The 21,668-nt window shown below is 47.1% G+C and overlaps 1 protein-coding gene across 1 annotated transcript in view; it reads left to right on the top strand.

Moving 5' to 3' along the window:
* LOC144138100 (uncharacterized) overlaps positions 1–21,668 on the top strand; it is a gene marked incomplete in the record, with an annotated part of 108,405 nt that overhangs the window by 66,731 nt on the left and 20,006 nt on the right. Inside the window, 5 exon segments of the mRNA XM_077670192.1 lie at positions 223–350; positions 1,777–1,966; positions 8,299–8,414; positions 11,584–11,629; positions 13,249–13,314. Coding sequence (XP_077526318.1) covers positions 223–350; positions 1,777–1,966; positions 8,299–8,414; positions 11,584–11,629; positions 13,249–13,314 — 546 coding nt within the window.

Genomic DNA, 21,668 nt, shown 5'->3' with positions numbered 1-21,668 from the left:
TGTGCACGCCTTCGCGGCTGGTGGAGTGTACGTTGTCTAAAGGCCGACTTTATAGCGTTGTGGCGACTAAAATGAAAACGAAACGAAGCCACCAAGGGGGCACAATATCGAGCCGCGCACGTAGTCTCTGGCGTCATTAGCATCGTCTGCGGAGCAGAGGGAGACAATGACGTGGAAGCGCCGCAAAAGTACTTTTCAGGTATCGCTTTCATTTTTTTGCAGGGAGTTCGCAGGTGGAGTCCGAGCACGTCGAATGCAGCTTCTCGCAGAATGACATCGAGAGCATTATGGAAGACGCGGGAGACGCAGATTCTCACCACAGCATCGTGGATGAAGGTGACGAGTCGATAGTAAGTGCACGAAGTGTTGTTTAGAGAATCCACCAAGTGCAAACCTTTTCAGACAGGAAAGCTGCGTGACTTTGGTGGCGTTGGTGGCCCCCCGAGAAGTTGGGGGAACCCAAACACAACGTGCTGGAGCGCCGCGAGTTTTAGAGGGGCTTCCCCAATAGCCCAGAACCGGCTTGCGTTGCTCGGGTCGGCTCCGGTGTTGGGAACTTTAGGCTAGGCATCGTGGCGGGCATATTTGATCGCCGTTATCTGTACACCTTCGAACGACAATCCCTAACACAACTTTTCACCATACTATTATCCTCTTTCTCGCATGTGGAACTTTATTTTCGCGATCATTGCTATTTGAGCGATTGGTGACCAAATCATCTGCTGTGGCCTGCTTTGATTCTTCCGCGCAGGTAGCGCCATCCTTCGGCCACTCACCGCACCACGCGGCGCGGTGCCGGGTCGGGCGTCGAACCTCTGCGGCCGGTCAGCGTAGGCTTAGCATTGCGGAAGATATCTGTTCACCCCTTTTAAAATCAGCGGTGATAACAATCCCTAGCACAAATTTTCACCACATTAGCATCCACTTTCTCGCATGTGAAACTTCTTTTTGGCGATCAGATTGATTTTGGAATAGGTGTAGAGGCCACAAGCTCAGAGATCGTCGTAGTTGATAGGGTGGATCGGGAAACGAGCCGCAGCTTCCGCTTCAGCCGTGGTCACGCGCCGCCTCACTGGCTGCGAGAGCGAGGCAAGGAACGCAAGCTCCTCTTGGGGCCAGCTTTGCGGTGCCCGCTATTTCGGCAGAATAGCGTGCCCGATGAACGCAAACCCAATCTTCAAGGACGGCTTGGGTTCTGCGCATGCGTAGTACGGCGCCCGAAGCTATTTGGACAACCCACCCCCCATTCGACGTATCGTTAAAATGCACCCAACGGATGTGTGAAAGCTTCTATCAAGGATGCCTTTGCATTTAACTCAACATTTAACTCAATAAAGGACGTGTGCAGATTTCAGAGCAAATTGCTTGCCATAACTCCGTCTGTACGTCACGATCTAGCTTCGATACCGCAGCAGTCCCTTCTTACGAAGGTGTCAAAGTTATGAGAAGGTAATTTCAGCCTTTTCATCAATTGGTAAATACGCGTATGTAGGTCTGTTAGGGCAACATTATAAATTTACTCTAGTGAACATCAAGAAAAGAGGAATCCGCAATACCTTCGTATTCCCACTATGCATTCGACGGGCAACGGTCGGAGCTGTTGGAGGGCAGTTCCGTAAGAACGTTTTTTGCACTGGTATAAAACCATCACGGGGTTCTGAAAACGACATGGAGGTATGGAAGCGTACATTAAATAGGCAAAATAGCGAACGTGTGTATCGTTCTGTTTCAAGGGCTGTTCAAGTGATTGCTTCGTCTGATGTTCAAATTAAACAGCCCGCAGGCACACAACAGGGCATGAAGCTTGGTGAAGACAAGAAGGAAGCGCCGGTGAAGAAGACTTCGAGTCCTGCACGTCGGCGGCCCGCCTCGAAAAGGGGCGGTCAAAGCCGCATCTCCATCCGGACCCTCGAACTATCACCGGCCGTGTTATTTTCATGGGTCAGGGAGACGCCGTGTCCGTTGTGTAAGTTGTATTTGCCGTTTCAGCTTTTAAAGGCGATAGTCTTCCTTGGCCTACGTAAAGGGGCACTAAAAGGCGAAAACAAGCTGGTCTGTATCGATACATTATAGTGCGGAGAATATAAATACAGCATTCTTGCAACTAGCAGTTGTTCGATAGGGCGGAAAATGTCAGAAACGTGGGAACGGGTGTCGATGCCCCGTACGCTTTTGAGTACTACGGTTTGTGACGCCACAAAAGTTTTGAACGGCGTGAGCTCGTTGGAGAAGCATACATAAAATGTCTTCTTGACATAAACAGTTCTTAGGGGGTTGAGCACGTAAAATAAGTGTGAATCAGAACTTTATGTGAGCTCGTCTTATTTACAAAACACAGGCTACATAAGCTGCTGCTTCCTTCGCGCTTCAGAGTCGGCTACCATGTTTTCAGTTTCGCTTCGAAAGAGACGTACTCAACATTGGTGCGCAATGGGCGAAGGCAGTAATCGACGACGGTGAACGCCCCAGCTTCTGCAAGGAATAAACCAATCTTTCGTTCTCAGCGTGGATGTTGCTATCGGCAAAGCGTACCCTCGCCCGTTTCGAACCTTGTCGCCCGTGAAAGATAAGGGGTAATTATCTTGTTCTCTACCGGTCGCCGCGAGCCGCTGTTGATAATCCGTACGCGTCGCATAGCCCACGCTTGGGCCCGAAGGAGATAATGTTCCGAGGCCGTAATATGTGGCCGGTGGTTTATGCAGGGAGCGCACGAAAACGTCTTCACTGTCAGCTTATCGAGTTCGACTGCTCGAAGCGGAGAGCACGGTCGCAACTGATCGCATTTCACTGCACACGGTTTACCGCAATGGGAAAACGCCAGCGCGGCTAGAGCGGCGTCGGAGAAAGCTCGCGCTCCGTTCCCGCTTCACGTATCATCTCGCAGGTGTGTAGTCTTGGGTTGATGCGGTATTGTTGCCATGAGCATAACTGATACGTCAAAAAGCATTTCTAGTTCCGTCGGGGACAAAGGACAAATTATAAAAGTTCAAGCTAGCACTCTCGGCCAGGGAAACGTTGTTGGCGCCAGCCATGGCTTGCAGGCGTAAAAGCAGTAAAAGTTACCTTTGCCAGCGTGAGAGTGCCTAGACCGCATCGGTGCTTCGCTCCTACTTTGTGACGTAATGGCTACGTCACGAAAAATTGAACGGGAAAAGGGAGAGAGAAAGGCCAAATTTATTTACTTATTTCTCATCAAATTATACATCGTTTCTCGTCGAACAAAAGCCGAGAAGGATACGAAACGAACGATATTTCAGTTATTCAGTTAAAAGAAAATTTCAGTCACCCTTTAGAGTCGTTTTAAACGTGTGGTGTGAATTTTGGTTTGTCTGTCTTTCCCGCGATTTAGCCGCCTCGCCAATTGTTAAAACAATTCTTGAACGAGACGTTTATATAGCCAAAGCATTTCCAAAATAGTAAAACATGGTGGCAATTAATGGTCATATTTGTCAACATTGCTGAACAAAAACAAATTTTAAGCGTATTTGCGGATGGAAGCGAAAATCAAAAGCGCCCGTGTGTTCAAGATTTCTGCGCACGTTAAAGATCTCCAGGTGGTCAAATTATTCCGGAGCCCTCCACTGCGGCGCGCCTCGTCGCCTGCGTTGCGTCAGCGCGTTAAACCCTAAATCAATCAATCAATCAATCAATCAATCAATCAATCAATCAATCAATCAATCAATCAATCAATCAATCAATCAATCAATTAATCGATGGCTCAATCAATGACTCAATCAATGACAATCAATGAATGAATCGAAGCAGATTTGAGGCAAAACATCAATACGTAAGTGATATGTGCAGTGTTCCTGTATTAAAAGTACATGGCTGCTTGATTCTTGTGTCAAATTAAAAGGAAATGTGTGCCTTGAAAAATGTCTTGACCCAAAAATACAAATAGTATCGCGAGCGATACTAGCCCTCCTGGCGGCATTCCAAGAAATCCAACAATAACGAAATGTTCCAGTAGAGGGCGCGCGAGCAGTGGAATGCGGCGAAGTTGAATGGACTTGAGCAAACCTCCACCCTGTTTATCGTAGGAGGAGCGGGACGGGAGGGGAGGAGCGTGAGAGGTGAGCGGAAATAAAGAAGACATGAATTTACCCGGCAGGGGCGGCAGACAATTATCACCTTTTGACGACACTTGCAGCGAAGTGAGCAGATACGCCGCCATTTTTTTTTGCCTGGGTAATGTCTTTTTTCCACTAGTGGAAGTTTACCACGGAGCATAATGCCGGGACTGCATCTCTTAGAATTTGTGCTGGGACAAATTGTTATCCTGTACCAACTGTGATGAGATGGAGGGAGGTGTGGTCCAACATCAGCGCTTGTAGTTGGTGGTTAGCCGAGATACGAAGGCCACGTTTCCGGAGAGTCGTTTTCTGTTGTGGTGAAGTCCAGGGCAGGTTCACAAGGGATTTCGAACACCTCCAAATAATGCCGGTACGTTACACTGTAGGCAAATAGACGGGTATTTAGTGAAGTTTCTGTCGTAGACACCGCGTATGCAAGATGGGAGAGTTTTGCATTGCAAACTCGTCCCCGAGTTTTGCAAAAACGATTTCGGCGTTAGAGTATTCTGAATATTTGTGTTTGGGTTGCTAGCGGGATGCTTTGAAAATAAGATATTGTATTAACTCCGCAGTGTGACAATGCGCAATAGCCAGAAAAAGCTCAACAAAAGTGTCAAAGTTGTCAGCGGTAATTTTTTTGTATGTCGGTAACCATAGGTCGGCAAAACAGAAAGAACTCACTCAAACTCAATCACAATTTTTTTCATTCACGCTGTACTCAATCAAACTCACTCAAAAAGTTCGTCTGTTCACAAAATCACTCGTACTCACTTATCAAATACTCATTTGTAATCGTACTCACTTGTACTCAAACTCATTTGTCCTCACGAGTATTCGTACTCAATCTGTACTCATCAGTACTCACTCTGTACTCATCAGTACTCAATCTGTACTCATGGGTACTCAATGAGTACTACTGCTCATGAGTACTACTCATTCTGCACTCATGAGTACTCAATCTGTACTCATGAGTACTCAATTTGTATTCTCACGAATAATCAACTTATCTGCACTGTTAGCTAGGTCGTAGCTCGAATGAAAAACTAAGTAGAAAAAATAAATTGTTTAATTGATTAGAAAAACACAGGTTACATATAAATCAGGACAGAGGAAGAAAACGTCTGACGCGGTGCACTGTCGTTGGGCGACTTACTGCGCGAAGGCAAGTACATGTGAGAAAGCGAAACGGAACGTAAGCACTCGCGTTGCGTCTGGCGTCTCCTCTTGTTCTCAGGCCGGGTCGGGCTCAGGGGAGCTCGGGGCTTGTCGGTGCAGCCGTGGCCGTAAACTGCGTTTTTCTGCGTCTTCGGGTGGCAGCTTTTGTCGTCCGTTTTCTTGTTTGCACTACTGTTTGCACTACTGTACTCAGGAGTGCATATACTCAAGAGTGCAAGCACTCGCAAAAACAGTATTCATGAGTATTGTACTCATGAGTGCTGTGTACTCATGAGTACTGTGTACTCATGAATACTGTGTACTCATGAGTACTCATACTCATGAGTACTCAAACTCATGAGTACTCATACTCATGAATACTGTACTCATGAGTATTCATACTCATGAGTACTGTATTCACGAGTAGTGGGCTTACCCCTGTACTCACTCGTCATCGTACTCACTGTTTTTTTTGTGGGTGTGTGATCACTCATCATCGTACTGACTCGTGAGTTTGAGTACAAATGAGTACAAAGGAGTGTACTCGCGAGTGAGTACGCCGACCTATGTCGGTAACAAATTGCGACTTTTGAAATTGGTTTAAGGAAATACTGCAATCACAGGGATGAGTAGGGTTAAATTATTTAGAAAAGCATGTGACATTTATACTTTGTGCACCATTTGTGGGCACATGGATGTGGATTTTTAATGTCAGCAACTAATTTTTTTGAAAAAAGTGATTTGCGGTTCAGGGCGATAAAATAGGGGCGCACCGATTGCGATCTGCGCATTACTTACTGATTAAGATACTGTGGATATTATTTTGAAATGTATGTTACCTGCGGAGCCGCGCACTCGTGGAGGCCTTAGTATTTAAGATAACCAAGTGCTTGTGCTAGTTGGGAAGAAGGGTAGCATTAAAGTAAATCTTTCAGCGAACTGCTGCATTTTCTGCTCATTTGCTGCAACATGTTCCTACTTGACTCGAAATGGATGATTATCATTCAACGTAACATTCCTCACGGGGCATGTTCGGGGACAGGATGCATAATTAATTACCCAATTACAAATTCTAAAAATGTGAGCTTTTCAAAGTACTTAGCTAAATAAACCTTCATAGAGAAATGTGATGTGTAAATCTAGGTACGCGGTGCTGTTCCGACCACTAGAAGTCCCAGGTTTTCTGAATAGGCTACTTCATTTAGGCAATAAAAAAAGGTCAATGTAAATATTGAGACTCACAGAAAAAAGACACGATTTGACCTAAACATTTGCCGTAAAATTTAGTGCACTTCGAGGGAAGCTTTTGTTTCGGAGGGTGATCATGCGTCTTGTACTGAGACGTGCTGAACAAATCAAAGTGATATTCGACCATTTGGGCATTCCTATGGTGCAACAATTACTCTTTTGATTATGGTACGAAGGGCGGAGTGTGCCCCTTGTCAGCATATCCAAGACAAACATCTGGCATTGAGCATTTTTTGTTAGATGTATCAAGGAAACACGGAAAAAGAGAAAAAAAAATAGTGCCCTTCTGCTCTGTGGAGAAGGGTGACCAGCGGAGGTGGTAACAGAGAAAAAAAGTGCACAGAACAAACACGTAATAGACAGTCGGTGCGATGATAGAGTAGTCAGAGCGGATAATTTCAGTATTTTTTTCGAGTTACCCACATTAGGTTGAGATGTACAGAGCATTTATCAGAAGGCTGGTTTTGCCGCAAGGTTAAATTTTGTCGACGCAGATTTTGTCGATGCTACTCAATTTTGACGCACGGCTTCGGCTTCCCGCTTTCGGACAGTGCTGCCAACCTATGAAGCCACTTTTCCCCTATCTCGAATGAATAAATTCCCTAGATTTTTCTAGATTTTTGCTTAATGCGGTTATCGCATGTTTTCTCTCAGATAATGTGTTTAGCGGTAACCACATGGAGCGACTTTTGCAAGTGACGCAATGAACGATGCGACGGGGAACCGCAATCGCTCGTCCCAATCGCTCGCTGAGGCAGCCGCATGAGAGAGATCGCGCGAGCGGCGGCAAACGCGATCCCAATACTGCCGCCCGTACAGCTCCCAACACGATTATCGAAGTACTCACGACCGCAAGGTTTTTTATGTGCGCATTTGTCACAAAACGGGAAATGTTGCTCTACACAACATTTGACACAAAATCCTGCACTACGAAATAGTACACTTGTAATAACAGAAACGACCACAGGCGATGCGCAGTGCATGAGATATTTGAGCGAGCAAGTTTATAAAATTCATCAGTCATGTTCTTTTCAAATTTACACAATGTCAAACATAGGAGCGATAGCTTTGAAGGATGCGCATTTATGTGAAATAGATATCTGTGCTTCAATGAGAAACTGAAATGCATAGCTATATAAAAGTAATGAATGCTAAAATTAATAAAGGGCACCATATTACACGGCTGAATGCATATAAGACAACGTAGACGCAAAAAATTCCCTAGATGTCAACAATTTTTTTTCTTTTTCCTTAAACACGACCAAAACACCATAGATCTAGGGACGTTTCCCTAGATTTGGCAGCCCTGCTTTCGGAACTCGGGAGGATTTTCGCGTCGTCGGCGCTGCCATTCTCAGGCGAGCTCCCACTGCCGCTCGTCCCGTGCGGGGTGCATGGGGTGAGAGCGGACGCCAGCGCACCCTTTGATTGGTCCGCTGCCATGCTAGTGATACTGGGGCGCCCTCTGGCTGTGTGTTCGGGAACATGCCACTGCGTGACACCGCCGACATGGAACATCTCCGCTGTTAAAAAGATGCGTAGCCGTATGATTCAACATAGTGTGCTCAGTTGGCAAGTTCTTCGATTAATTTAAATCTAGCTACGGTAGCTCTTCGACCCCTTGATACAGGAGGACGGCCGAAGTTGTCCCGCGAATACGTAGTAAGTATGGCGAGTGTCGTGAAGAAAAAAGCACACGTGTTCTTTAGCGAAAATGGTCATTCTTTGGGCTGGTATTGAGTGTTGTGTCGCTAATTTTTCCAGAGAAAATTGTGGCCTGCATCGAGTGGGGAACTAATAGAATGCGCAATCTTCTCTTTAGCTCCTGCCAAGGCGCGAAGGCTGCACAGGGGCGAAGAGTTACCGCCTAGCCGCCAGCAGCGACGTCTGCTTGAAGCCCTGGAACGTTTAAAGGGAAAACGTCGGACCAGCCTGACTGTAAGTGTTGCGTACGAATCTTAAATGTATTTTTGCGCGCCAGTGTTGTTCACCGCTGTGCCGCACTTGCACATGGGGACTTACAGTGAGTTTGGAGTGGGTCCTCGTTGAACTTTTGTAGCCATCAGCAGTCAGTAGTTGAGTGTGGGTGACACCGTTCTTTGGCATGTGCCTTTTGCTGTGGGCCGGCGCCTTATGTGGTTGACCACCGTGGACACATCGCCAAGCACGGATCGTCAAATCAGTGTTTTTGCCAGTTGGTAATCATAACTAATCCCCACGAGTATTTTTATGTTGCATGAAGAGCTGCTCTCGATAACAATTACACCCTACCTACAGTAACAATGCGCTGACTGTCGCATAAAATCGCGCAGCCACGCAGATGCTTCAAGAAGCTTCAGACAGCAGGCCGGTACAACGGACCGCGTACACACCAAACACACGTGCACATTGTTTGCGAAAAAGGGACTTGGTGCCTCGAAGTTGCTCCACATTGTGGGCAATCATGCAGCACTACAGGTTTAAGAGCCAAATCTAATATGCACAAAAAAATGGGCACGAAACAGTTTTTGGTCTTAGGTAAGAAGAAAGACAATAGTTTTATGCCCATACCCCTCCAAAAAGATTACACTTTCTGTAAATGGAAGGAAGCAGTGGTGAAACGCATATCTGGCTGATTGCATAAGTGTCAGCCAAGAATATTCGGGAAGGAAATATGCCTTTAGTACGAAGCCATTCTTTTCCTTGCCGCCTGACGCTGAGGCTGTTTTTCGCTTTGTTAACCACTTATATATAGTTTCGCGTAAAATCAAAACCAAAAAAATTTCTCCCACCTCCCCTCGCGGGAACCCCTGTGTAGATGCGACGCATAGGGGGTTCCGTTGTTTCCGTTAGGTTGATTCTCCCATCGCGTGAAACGTGCCGTGAACCCCCTGCCGCGGCTATGACGCAACGTGGCGCGGCTATGACGCAACACAATCCACTTTAATCCAATCCAATCCAAATCAAATCTAATCCAAGCCAAGCCAATCGAATCTAATCCAATGCCCCTCGCGAGAGAGTGTTCTCTATCGGAGAGGAGAGGTGGTGAGCGGCGGAGAGCACAGCTCACGCGGCGAGGAGAATGGGGGAGTGGTGTGGACGGACAACGCCGTATGGAGGGTCAAGGCGACTGAATGAGATGCAGTCGCATCTAACACATTGAACAAGCGTGCGGAGCTGGGTGAGTCGGTAGGGATCAATTAAAACAAAAGAACGCAAAACAACGATTAAAACAACGCAAGGTACAGGACGACCGGGTACCAGGAACAACGCACACGTGAAGTTTAGGAGGCGTTCATAATGTGTAAAGGGGGGGGGGGGGGCTCTTGTGTAAGCATGCCATCAATCGCGCTGCATGCTAAAGAGAGAAGTTAATTGGGCGACGTGGCTGCGGTGGGTGACACCACCATTTAATAATCGCTATGTAACTTTTGTTTTCCTTTCTTGTTTTTATTGTGCTCTTGCTTTTTTCATATATATTTCCCTGTATCTGTATCTTTCAATAAAATTTAGGCAGTCAGCGCCCGTCCTTGTCAGATTTTCGCATCCTGTCCCTTGCGCTGTTTTAATCATCAAAGTCAAAAATATGTGCAGTTGCTGTTTCATGTACATGAAGGCGCTCATGAAACACGCACTGTGGACCGATCGGAATTCGCAACGTAGTACGTTTGTTGTAGATGTAAGCGGTCCTCCGCCCTAGGCAAATAGTACTTGCTTGTTCAAACATGGTTCACGCCTTTGCTTGGAATGTTTCGTTTCCTGTTTTAAGGCGACAACTTTGCTATGAGCACCATGAATAATTGTCCTTTAGGAATCCTCATAGTCGCACAGGTGCACTTCAACAGCTATTGCTGTCCCTCGTATCACCTAGCTGTTATCGAGGGGAGGCTGAGGTACATAGAGCACTGGGATTTGATAAATGTCATGAACCATGTCTATGAAGATACTGAATGGTTTATGTGGCAAATTCGGGTTACTCGCTACCGAAACAATTCGTTTGGGGCGACGACCGTCTCCTGAAAAGTACATCGACTCTATGCTCACTGAAGTTACGAAGTTTACGGTAGTATTTATTTTTAAACAATTAGTTGTCCATTTTTATCTTAGTATTTGGAAATTGTCTGGCAGAATGCAAGCGTCAATGGAGTGCGACCGTTTCTAAGGATCAAACGTTCACCTGACCCTTTCTTCACCTGTAAAAGATATATTACTTGAAATAATACAATCGTGCTTTATATTTGTGATTATTCTAAAAATTATATCGGCCATTGATACGTCGGGAAAACAGGTGTTGTGAACAAGGGTCAACCTGAAAGTGTAGCCGAAATCGGTATTAGGCATTAAACATCCGTGTAGTTTGTAAAAATTTATTTTCGAAAAGTCGCGGCACTTTCCCTCTGTTTGAATATGCTGACGGTATACGTTTGCACCATACTGTTTGTCTATTTTTATGTTGAGATATTTTGTGGAGAATACCACGACAAACCGCAAAAAATAAATAGCGAAGTTCCAGCTGGAACAAAACATCGGAACAGAGATCAAGAAAGTGCACCCTGGCGTTTCTTAGTGGTTGAGGCTAATACGCACTTCGTGGGAGTTTCAGCCATACATGGAGTGCTTTGTCATTAAATTCTAGCTTATGCGACGCTGTCATTGAAGAGGAGGAAGAATAAACGTCCCTATGAAGTCTTTATTCCAGGACCCCTTGAGATCGTCCGGCTTCTTGGGCTCTCTTCACCAGCCATCTCCACAATAGCCGCCTTAATTCTAGCGTTTTCGAATATTTAGCTAGTTAAAAGACCAGCACCGATATAGATTACTACAACGCACGTCACATTCAGGCATTTATGAGTTGTCAGATTTCCTCCATAATTATAACTAGATCTGTTGCAAACTGGAAACTAGATCTAATTGTTTGTATTTTGTAATGTTAGACTTTAAAGAGACCGCTTTATAACTTCCTTCACAATGTCTTAATAGCAGATCCGGGCAGAAAATTTAGGATACCTCTGTTCACAAACAGTGCCTCAATCATTTTTTTTTGCAAGAAGGAATCTAGTACACAATGGTAATGGCTGATGATGACACTTTGATTGTGTAAATGTGCTCGGTTTGCTTTCTCACGTAGAACGGCAAGGACAGCCCTCAGCTCGGAGACGTTCCTGCCCTTCCCAGTAAGTCATGCATATTTCTAGAGCTTAATTGATGCAAAAATGACATGCTATGTCCAGAACGAAACTGACTGCATATTTAAGTGGCGTTTCTCCGTATTCGACTATAACTAGAGATTATGCGTTTGTAAAACTGCCGACTGTCGAACGAACGACAAAACAGCATTTTTTGCTACGTTCCGCACTGGCCTCTTTAACCTTCGTCGTTCGTTTACATTATGGGGTTGTAACGCACTGAAGCTACACTCAGGTTAAGGCGCGCCGTAGCGGAGGGCTCCGGACAAATTTTGACCCCCTGGGGATCGTTAACGTGCAGTGAAATCCCGACATGCAGGCGTTTTCGCTATTGTGCCTCCATCTGAAAAGCAGCTACCGCGCCGGGATCGAACCCGCGTCCGCCTTACAACGCCTTAGCGAGTGAGCCACCGCGGCGGGCCACCTTCTTAGTCCATACCTCCAGTTGGCTTCCTCACGACCAAATCCATGGTTCTGAGTTCGCATTTGCTATTGCGACGGCCCGCGCCGGCCTGCGGCAGGAAAAGCCGGAATGTCGAGCGCGTAGGTATAGCCGTTTGACTGACAAGGATCCAGATGCAGTCTTAGAACTGTCTAAGGCATGGTGAGGCGAAGAGCACAACGGCGTCTCAGAAAACAGGTTTTCAACGAAAGTGAAAACACGAGTAAACGCTCCGGCACAACATTAGCCCCCGGGAACTGTCCGGCGCACACTGTAAAAAGACGTGGCGTGTCCGTATTTATATGCGCTGCACTAGCGCTAATTTTATGCAAGGCACCAAGGAGCGGACGGTCTTTCCCACGCGAGCTGTTCGTAACTCGTTGTTCACAGCTCGTTTGTGCAGTGAGTAATGGCCGCAACAGCTGTTCGGGATAATTCCTGCCATCACGAAGCAACCGTTAAAAAACGTGGACGATGGCTCCCCTTAGCAGACGAATCTTGGACGATGTAAAAAGGTGTTCAGAATAGACAGCACTTTCGTGCAAAACCATAACAAAGGAACACGGTAAAACTTGTATTGGTGATCCCAAGATTGCCATTGTGGCATAGTGGCTGGATTCCTTTTGGAGCGCTGTATATTGGTCTACATAACGATCACCAGCGATCTGCACAATGTTTAGCAGTGTGTGCAGTCCAGAAGTTTCATGGCTACAGCTAAGTTGACACATAACTGAAAGTTCAGATATGAAATGTCAAACCTTCGAATACATTGCAAATCCAATCCCAAGAACATTTTGATTCTTGTTCGACATTTCGGATATTTGCACACCAAAACTAACAATATTTTCAATGGTTCTATGTAACTATCTATCTTCAATGGTTCTATGCAATAGTTCTGTGTAACGATGGTCTAGCTTTTAAAATTATCGAAAAAATCCGTAAACTTGTGGCTGTATCGCAGAGGACTTGAAGGTAAAAAGTTTCTTTTTTATTTTAAAAGCACCGTTCTAACAATTACCAGCTTGAGAAAGCGTTGTAGATATAACCAATTAAGTCTAAAGGCTTTCTCCGAATTTATGCTGGTTGATCTTAAGGAGACGTAACATCCAAAAAAATCGAAGGTAACAGCTCACCACATGTCATTCAATGTTTGCCATGGTTTTAGGTCCTAATGCGGAGGAGAACGGCTCACTGTTCCACGATGACAGCCTACCAGAAAACAACATCGAAGGTATGCCCACGGCAATGAGCAACGCTATTAAACACATGTCTACGTTACACAAGTAAGTATAAGTATCGGACTTAACTGTCGGGAAAAGTAGGAGTTTAAAGCACAGAAGCCGCTCGAACTCGAAGTTGGCACGAACGTGAAATCCACGGTTATATCTTAACAACGTGTGGGTTCGAGCTACTTGGTAATCCATTATAAGATGTTCAAGCGCGAATATTCAGATAAGGGACGAAAGGGGCAGAGACGAGCGCTTGTCTCTGTCCCGTTAATCACCTGTCTGAATATTCGCGCTTGAAAAGGTTATATCCTGTTTCGGCGACACTTCATTGCTGGATGTAATTTGGATTCTGTGGTGACATTTCAATTGAAACTTTTTTTGTGCGTGTTTTTAACACGAAAGTGTTTGATGCCCGGCTACACAAACATTTTGGTGACGTGATATCCGTCACGGAAGTGACGTCGCCAGAAAAGGTGCAATTGACGCGGCGGCGCCCGGTTTCGATCCCACGACTCTCTGGCCGCAATGGGAGGTACGTGGCGCTCTTCCCACTGCGCTACGAAACGAGACGTGAGCAACGCTTCGAACGCGACTTATGGCCTTCCCGATTACTTATTCAGGTGGTGCGCGAAGTAAAGTAGCGCATCATGACGCTAATGAGCGCCTACAGTTGGCGCCTCGATGCCGGCGCTTTCGTGTACGGGGGACGCTCGTGAATTGAGTAACCCTCCCCTGTTTTTTGTTTCTTGCGTGTCGGTGTCACTTCGTCTGGCGGGGTCAGGCTTGCGAGCCCTTCGCACAATAAGGAAATTCCTTTTCAACTAGTCCTGTGAAGGCCCCTTTCACTTTCGTGTTTTGCCGATTCCTATGAAAGAGGGATCAACCAGATTTTATTTTTAATACCAAGGGGTCACATCGCTTGTCGACGTTGGCCTCCCTGCTTTTTTTATTTGTTTTTAATGGTTTTTTGCTTCATGACCCTTTTGTAATATGAGCATTGAAAGTATTAATTCCCGTCTGATGCAATAGGACAGGCTTCCCCCTCTAAAAATTCTGCTTGCCATGAAAAGGGGACACGAGGAGAAACGGGAAAAGCAGACAGAATTACAGGCAGACAAAAGGAAAAGCCGCATGGCTACCATATTCACGCAAGTTTTGGAATATATGCATTTTATACGCATTTGGCGCAAGCTCGTTGGAGTGCCGATGTGATGTGCCAGTCCAGTTGCCGCCTTTCTCCACTTATCCTGAACAACGTTTAGTTTGTGTACCATCGCTTTCCTGCAGCCTTTGTTGCTGACGGTACTTACATAGTCACCATTTTACACAGCGTATGGTGTATTTACGTTATGAGAGATTAACACGAGACGTCAGCTACAATTACCGTCATCCCTTCCCAAATTCGTGCATCAATTATTCAACGTGAATAAAAACAAGCGGGAATTAGTAGTTTTTAGATGCGACGCATCTCTTGCTCTGAGGCATGTCCCTCCTGCGTCGGCGTCGGCGGCGTCCGCACGCCACCTCCGCATGCGCCACTCTCCTCCGCTCTTCTCTCCGACAGCTGTGCGCAACACTCTCACTCCGTCTCATTATCATGAACAACAACAGCTGCGTGCGCGCGCTTCGCTCGCTTCGCTCCGCTCCCGTCGCGCAAGTGCGCGCATGCGCGACTCTCCTCCGCTGTCTCCTCGCCTTCAGGCGCTGTGAATATAAAGTGGGTAGCGCGCTGCGGCGGTTCAGTCAGCGCTCGCTCTCATTCGACTTCGCGTCACAACACGTTTCACCCGATTTAAAGAATCAACCCAACGGAAACACCAATTGAACCCCCCGATGCGTCGCATCACACCAGGGTTCCCTCGCGGGAAGATGGGTGTAATTTTTTTCTTTGTTGCTTTTGCTGCATAGCAGTTAAATACCTTTTCGAGCAATTGAGTTACAGTGAAACCCCGTTATAACGAAGTTGAATGGGAAGTCGTAATTACTTCGTTATAAATATTACTTCGTTATAGCCAATGCCTATTTCTACCGAAAATTTACATGCAAGAGAGGATGTTGTCACCACTGATAATTACAGCATCCCGCGAAAACAAGAAAAAAATCCCGGGCCATCTCCACTAACGTGAAACCTGGGGAGGGGCGAAGCATGCAGTGTATAAGTGTATTCTTGGCGCCTTGGCGTTTTTGCCAACGGAGAGGAAACCGTTGGTGGGTAGGTTACACAGATTTGCTGTAAAAGACTCTTTTCTTCGAAGTGCGAAGCTCTCTAGCGCGAGTCGTAAACGACTGTCCCGGTGTTTTTTAGTATGCGTTACGTTCTTTCGCGAGGCGTAAACGAGTTTCCCGGTGTTTTATTGCCTTGACTACATGAGACGACGATTACAACGACGTCAGGAGACGCCAGTAGCTCCAGACCCTAAGGGGCTTCGCCCTAAAACGAGCGAAAACAGCAAAGAATCGTTACTTTATACACGCAAAGCGGTTCATCCATGATCATTCCACAGGACAGCAGCTGGTGCCTAAGTTCGCAGGGAAAAAGTCTTTGATAGCTTTTTACCGCGTCTTCTTGATTGACTGTAGGGTTTAACGCGCCGACGCAACGTAGGCGATGAGGCGCGCCGTAGTGGAGGGCTTCAAATTAATTTTGACCACCTGGGGATCCTTAAAGGATCCATGAAGAGAAAACACAAGTTGGGTTCATTCAAAAGATTGTCTCGTTGAATCATACTGACACCACTTTTAACGGAAACTTCGCTCAAATAAGCTACATAATTAGGAAAAACGGGAATGGTCATGCGACCCACCAGCTCATTTCCCGCAACAGAACCTGTGATGTCAGATGGGCTAAGCTCTGCGATTGGCGGAGGCTGGCAGAAGCAGACGCAAATTAGGTAGAGCTTACAAACTAGACGAACGAGCGATTTGCGCTTAAATTTAGGGCACATTCTTTACAAAGCAATAGGAATGATGGGACAAACAGTGGAAGTTACGAAAGCACATGTAAACATAGAAGTACTGATGCGTTCTGCTGTTCGTACTGCGCACAGCATGCTTTGGTTTAGCTGCACAGCACTATGGGGCTTGGGGTTGTCTCAGACGACACTGGCCGATTGACGCAAGCAACGGTGTCTTACGTGACCCCATTTGTCGAGCGAGCACTGTTTCAGGGAACGAATATTTTCTCCCAGAACAAAAACAAGCCAGGTTTAAATGCGGGCAAAAACAAACCAAACGCTTGCCACGGTATGGTGGCGCCATCTGGGTTACGGAACGTAAAGAAACGCGGGAACAAACCAACACCGCTGTACAGGGTGGAGACAACCTTTGAACGGTCCCGTGCCGCCGCAATTGGGCCAACGGGCTCAACGCGTTATTCTTTTCGTTTCCCACGAGACCTAGCAACGCGAAACAGACAATATGATTCAAACTTCTTCAGTAAACCGCGTTGCGGCGATAATTTTAGCGCGGTTTTGACACAATGACTTGCTTCGGCGGCGAGCGAGCAACCGAACATGGCGGCGCCGGCGTTACGTGTCTCTACCCTGTACGGCGGATGCGTGAATGAAGGTACTCTAGGCTGCAGAGCGGTCGGTTCCCGTGATGTCACTTGGGACCACGAAAACGCACGATTGAGCGGGAAAATCAAAATTTTAACCTAAATTGTTTAATTTCTCAGTGAATAAAGCACCGTTTGTATCCGGACAAGCGCTGGGGGCACTATAAAACACGAAATCTTTCGAATAAAACCAACTTGCATTTTCTCTTCATGGCTCCTTTAAAAATCTCGTACACACGGGCGTTTTTGCTTTTCGCCTCCATCAGAAGAGCCCGCGGCCTCGTGCTCTGCGCGCTAGGACGCTTCGTGCTTCAAAGACACGGGACTTACAGCAAAGCTGTATACCTCTACCTCCCAACGGTTTCATCTCCGTGGGCAAAAACGCCAAGCCTCCGAGAATACACTTATACACCATTCGCCCCTCCGCAGGTTTCACGTCAGTGAAGATGGCCTGGGATTAGTTTGCTAATCATGTGTGGGTCCAACCTTCGACTCCGCGTCCTTTAAATGTACGTGTACAGAATATAACTTGCAGAAACGGCCTGTACACAAGGTTTTGTACCGAAAAGACTTCGTCCGAACGTTTAAATGTTCGATGAAACGGTCGCCGGGAGTTCGATGAAATGTCGTTTGATAAAGTGCCTGGAACAATATCGCAATCCGCCCACCTGCTCTCTCCCGTTTTCATTTTTCAGGGTTATCTTTCCCCTGAGTGCGCGCTAATAGTTTTCAAAATTTCCCGAAGGCAATTTGAAAAAATTCAATTTGAAGCGCCAGTATCGCGACAAAAGGTAGAAATCAAGAAGCTCGCTCTGGGAATTCCAAAACTTTAGGGGGGCGAGGAACCAACAATTTTTGGTCCTCGTGGCTGAAATTTTACCTGTGAGTGCGCTTTAAGTAGTTTTAGGTATTTCGCGAAGGCCTTTTTAAAAATCGTTCTGTGCAGCACTAGTATAATCGCTAGTATTGCGAAACAAATCAGAAATCAAGGGCCCCGGTTGGAAAACTTTAGGTACGCGAGGAACCGGTAATTAATGCTCTACACTGCTCTAATTTTCGCCGCGAGTGCGCTTTAAGTAATTTTAGGTATTTCAAGAAGGGCTTTCGAAAAAGACATCCCCCTCGCGAGGGGCACGATCAAATGCACAGCATTTCCGAGGGGGTGCGCCGGCACGTCGTATCTCTTGATCGCGGGACCCGTGTCGCCATCTTTTGGAAGCGCGGGACAACTTGTGGCGCTTTCGAAACAAACGAGAAATGAGTGAAGGATATAAGGCGCGTTCGGTGCATCGAAATCTGTGTCGGTTTCGTGGCTCGGTCGGTTGTGCGCCGGGCACCTTGCGTTCCGCCCGCGGCGTCATGGGTTCGAAACCGGGCGCCGGAACTGTTATTTCTTCCTGGCTGCGGACTACGACAAGGCGCGCCTGCGGACTACGACAGGGCGCGCATGCGGACTACGACAAGGCGCGCATGCGGACTACGACAGCGCACGCCAACGCCGCGTGACATTGTGAGTTACTAAAATGCTATGCATTTAAAACCTGCTTCCGTTCGAGAGCTACGATTTTTTTTTGCTCCCTCCCATTCAGTTACGCTCGCCGTCGACGGCTGCCGCCGAGGAGGGCGCTAGGCGTCTTCGGAGGCGCGTCACGTGTCCCCGAAAGTTGGGGATGAGCGCAACGCTGGCACTGAGCCACCACGGCGGGTACCGCGTCTTCCTGCAGCCGCGATTTCGAGAGAGAGAAAGATAGAAAAAACTTTATTTAGAGTACGTCCTCGCCGTCATCGTAAACGCCAAAACGCCACAGCAGACCTGCTGCATCCAGGTAGAGTGGCAGGAGGAACAACGGGAGCCCGGGAGACGCGCACCCTCGCGCGTGTTGCCAGGCGCTTGCAGAAAGTTTAGCGAGCTTTAAGTGGCGGCCCCTAGCTTGCGCGAGTTTTGAATTACCGCATCCGTGATGCGATGTAAACAACCCGTGCTATAAGACATTAGACAGTGAACTCTGTATGCACGGGTTACAGAAACTGTCCATTGACTGGCGGGTAACAAAATGACCCTTAAATGATCGGTGTGGAAAAAAAAGGTTCGTTATACCCAGCGAGGTAATTTTGGCTTCGTTAAAACGAGGTCTTAAATACGTGGGTGTCAAGGGAGTTTGAAGGGGAATTTCGATTGCTTCGTTATATCCCTTAGTTTTTTATACCCCGTTTCGTTATAACGCGGTTTTACTGTAAATATTTTTATCGGACATGTATGACAACGTTATTTTTTGCTTTAACTAAAATAGAGTGGAACCAATCTTAAAGGAAACGCGGAGAGGGGCGTGAATAGGGGCGCACACGTACGTTTTTGGGTGGCTGGAGCCAAAGGGATTTAAAAAAACACTGAAACGAAAAACTTCACCATCTGAGAATTATTTGCGGATGTGGGAAAATTGCAAGATATACGCGCTGATAGGATAGACACGACGTTCGTGCTTCCGTGGTATAAACGCAGGGTGTACCAATTATTTCGTTGAGCTATAGTTTTCTATTGCGTACGGTTTGTCCGCGATGATGGTGTCCTTATCTCATTCCAAATCTGGGCATCCACGCAATCTGCCTTTAAGCGTTGCTGTGTAATGCTATGTTCAGACAACTGTCGCAACAGTTCTATCAAGCTACAGACGTAAGGAATGGTGTTCCGAGGAATTACGTTGACTGAGATTAAATTGCCACGACAGTGTGGACAGGGCGTCATGCAAAGGTGCCCAAGAAAGATAAATTATTAAATATTATAATGTTTCTTATGCTACTGAAGCGCGAAAATTTCGGTCTATCTGTGAGCCGGTATGCGTCACTTGATTCAGTCACCCGCCGCGGTGGCTCAGTAGCTAAGGCGCTTTGCTGCTGAGCACGGCGACGTGTGTTCGAATCTCGGCCGCTGCTGCCGCTTTTCTGATGGAAGCCAAGAACAGAAACGCCCGTGTGTTCGAGATTTTGGCGGACGTTAAAGATCCCCAGGTGGTCAAAATTAATCCAGAGCCCTTCACTACGGCGCGCCTCATCGCCTCCATTGCGTCGGCACGTTAAACCCTACAATCAATAAATCAATCACTTCGTTTAGTTGCCGGGCCGAGTGTTCAATGAATGCTTTACAAGTATATATCGCCAGAAGCACTCCAAACTACTTAGACGGGTGCCGTACGTCATACATATCAACAATTCTCAGAAAAAAAAAATAACACATTGGGCATATCTGAAGCGAAACACATAAGTACGTAATGAACAGTAGCAGAGTTCTTTAATTGAAAACAGATCTGAGATGGGCTTTAACAAAAACGTGGTAAAAAAGACGTGGAAGACAAGTGAGGCATGAAAATACTAAACAGAGCTTCAAGTTGTTCCTGGAGCTGTTCTTAGAAAAATGGAAACAAAGTCCCAACAGATGGCGTGCGACGAGTGCAAACGCGGGAAAATTGAATCGGGTTGAGAAAAGCTTCACTTGCAATCATAATGGGGAAGGGGGGGGGGGAAGAACAGCCTGAGGGATGATGGGGTGCGACAAGAATGTCTTAGGAAGCAGTGGTGGCAGGAGAGTATCGTCTCTCGACGTCACTTGTGAAGGTGCACGCAAATACGCCGCCTATTTTTTATTCGGCGTCTTTTTGTGCAGGCTGAAAGTTTCTTAGCTTTGGTAAAATGCTTTGTGGAAGGCTGCAATACATTCTACCTTATAACGTATTAGACTCTTATCTGAGTGAGAAAAACTGCCTCGCTCGAGGCGCAAAAAATAAAGACAGAGAAATAGTATAAAAGAAAACTCCCACCTCCCCTCGCGGGAACCCCTGTGTAGATGCGACGCATAGGCGGAGCGGCGAAGGGACCGCGTTTATAGCGCGCATAACGTTGAGGCGACTGCGTAAGCCGGTCCCAGTCGATGACGACGTTGGCGTACTTGTAAAGCGGCTTGGACTCTAGGTGTTTGAGCCAAGCGTGGATGTTGCTTCGCCGGAGAACGGCACACCGGTTATATGCGCAGCGCGCCCGAAGGAGAGGAAACCGCGGAAGAGAGAGTACTGCACATGTGCCGGCCCCAGCGCGTCTGCCGCGGCTATGACGCAACGTGCCGCGGCTATGACGCAACACAATCCAACGCAATCCAAATCCAATCCAATCCAATCCAATCCAATCCAATCGACTCCAATCCAATGCCCCTCGCGAGAGAGTGTTCGCTATCGGAGAGGAGAGGGGGTGAGTGGTGGAGAGCGCAGCAGGCGCGGCGAGGAAGATGGGGGAGGGGTGGACAACGCCGACGACAACGACGACGATGCCGGAGGGGCAAGGCGAGTGAATCAGATGCTCTGCATCTAATAACGAACATGCCGCGGTGGCTCAGTGGCTAAGGCGTTGCGCTGCTGAGCACGTGATCGCGGGCTCGATTCCCGGCCGCGGCGGCCACTTTTCCGATGGAGGCGAAAAGCCAAAACGCCCATGTATACGAGATTTCGGCGCACGTTAGAGATCCCCAGGTGGTCAAAATTAATCCGGAGCCCTCCACTACGGCGCTTCTCATCGCCTGCGTTGTGTCGGCGCGTTAAACCCTAAAATCAGTCAATCAGAATTGTATAATAATGAAAAACTGCGGTTGATTCATCGGTCATAGAAATAAGTAAAACACGAAAGCGAAATGTGCAGCGAAATGTGCAGTTGAGCATGATGTGCGGGTCGGTAGCTGTCTTGTGGGTGTGCTTGGCAAGCGCCGTACTGCTGGCGGGTCGCTTCGGCAAAGGTGTACTGGCGTCATTTCCGGGACGG

Source organism: Haemaphysalis longicornis, unplaced genomic scaffold (assembly GCF_048455015.1).
Source record: "Haemaphysalis longicornis isolate Haplotype H1 unplaced genomic scaffold, Haemaphysalis longicornis Haplotype H1 scaffold_5, whole genome shotgun sequence".
In the NCBI taxonomy this organism is placed as follows: Eukaryota; Metazoa; Arthropoda; class Arachnida; order Ixodida; family Ixodidae; genus Haemaphysalis; species Haemaphysalis longicornis.
Note: the sequence above shows the minus strand (reverse complement) of the source record. Positions and strands in the feature narration are given on the sequence as shown.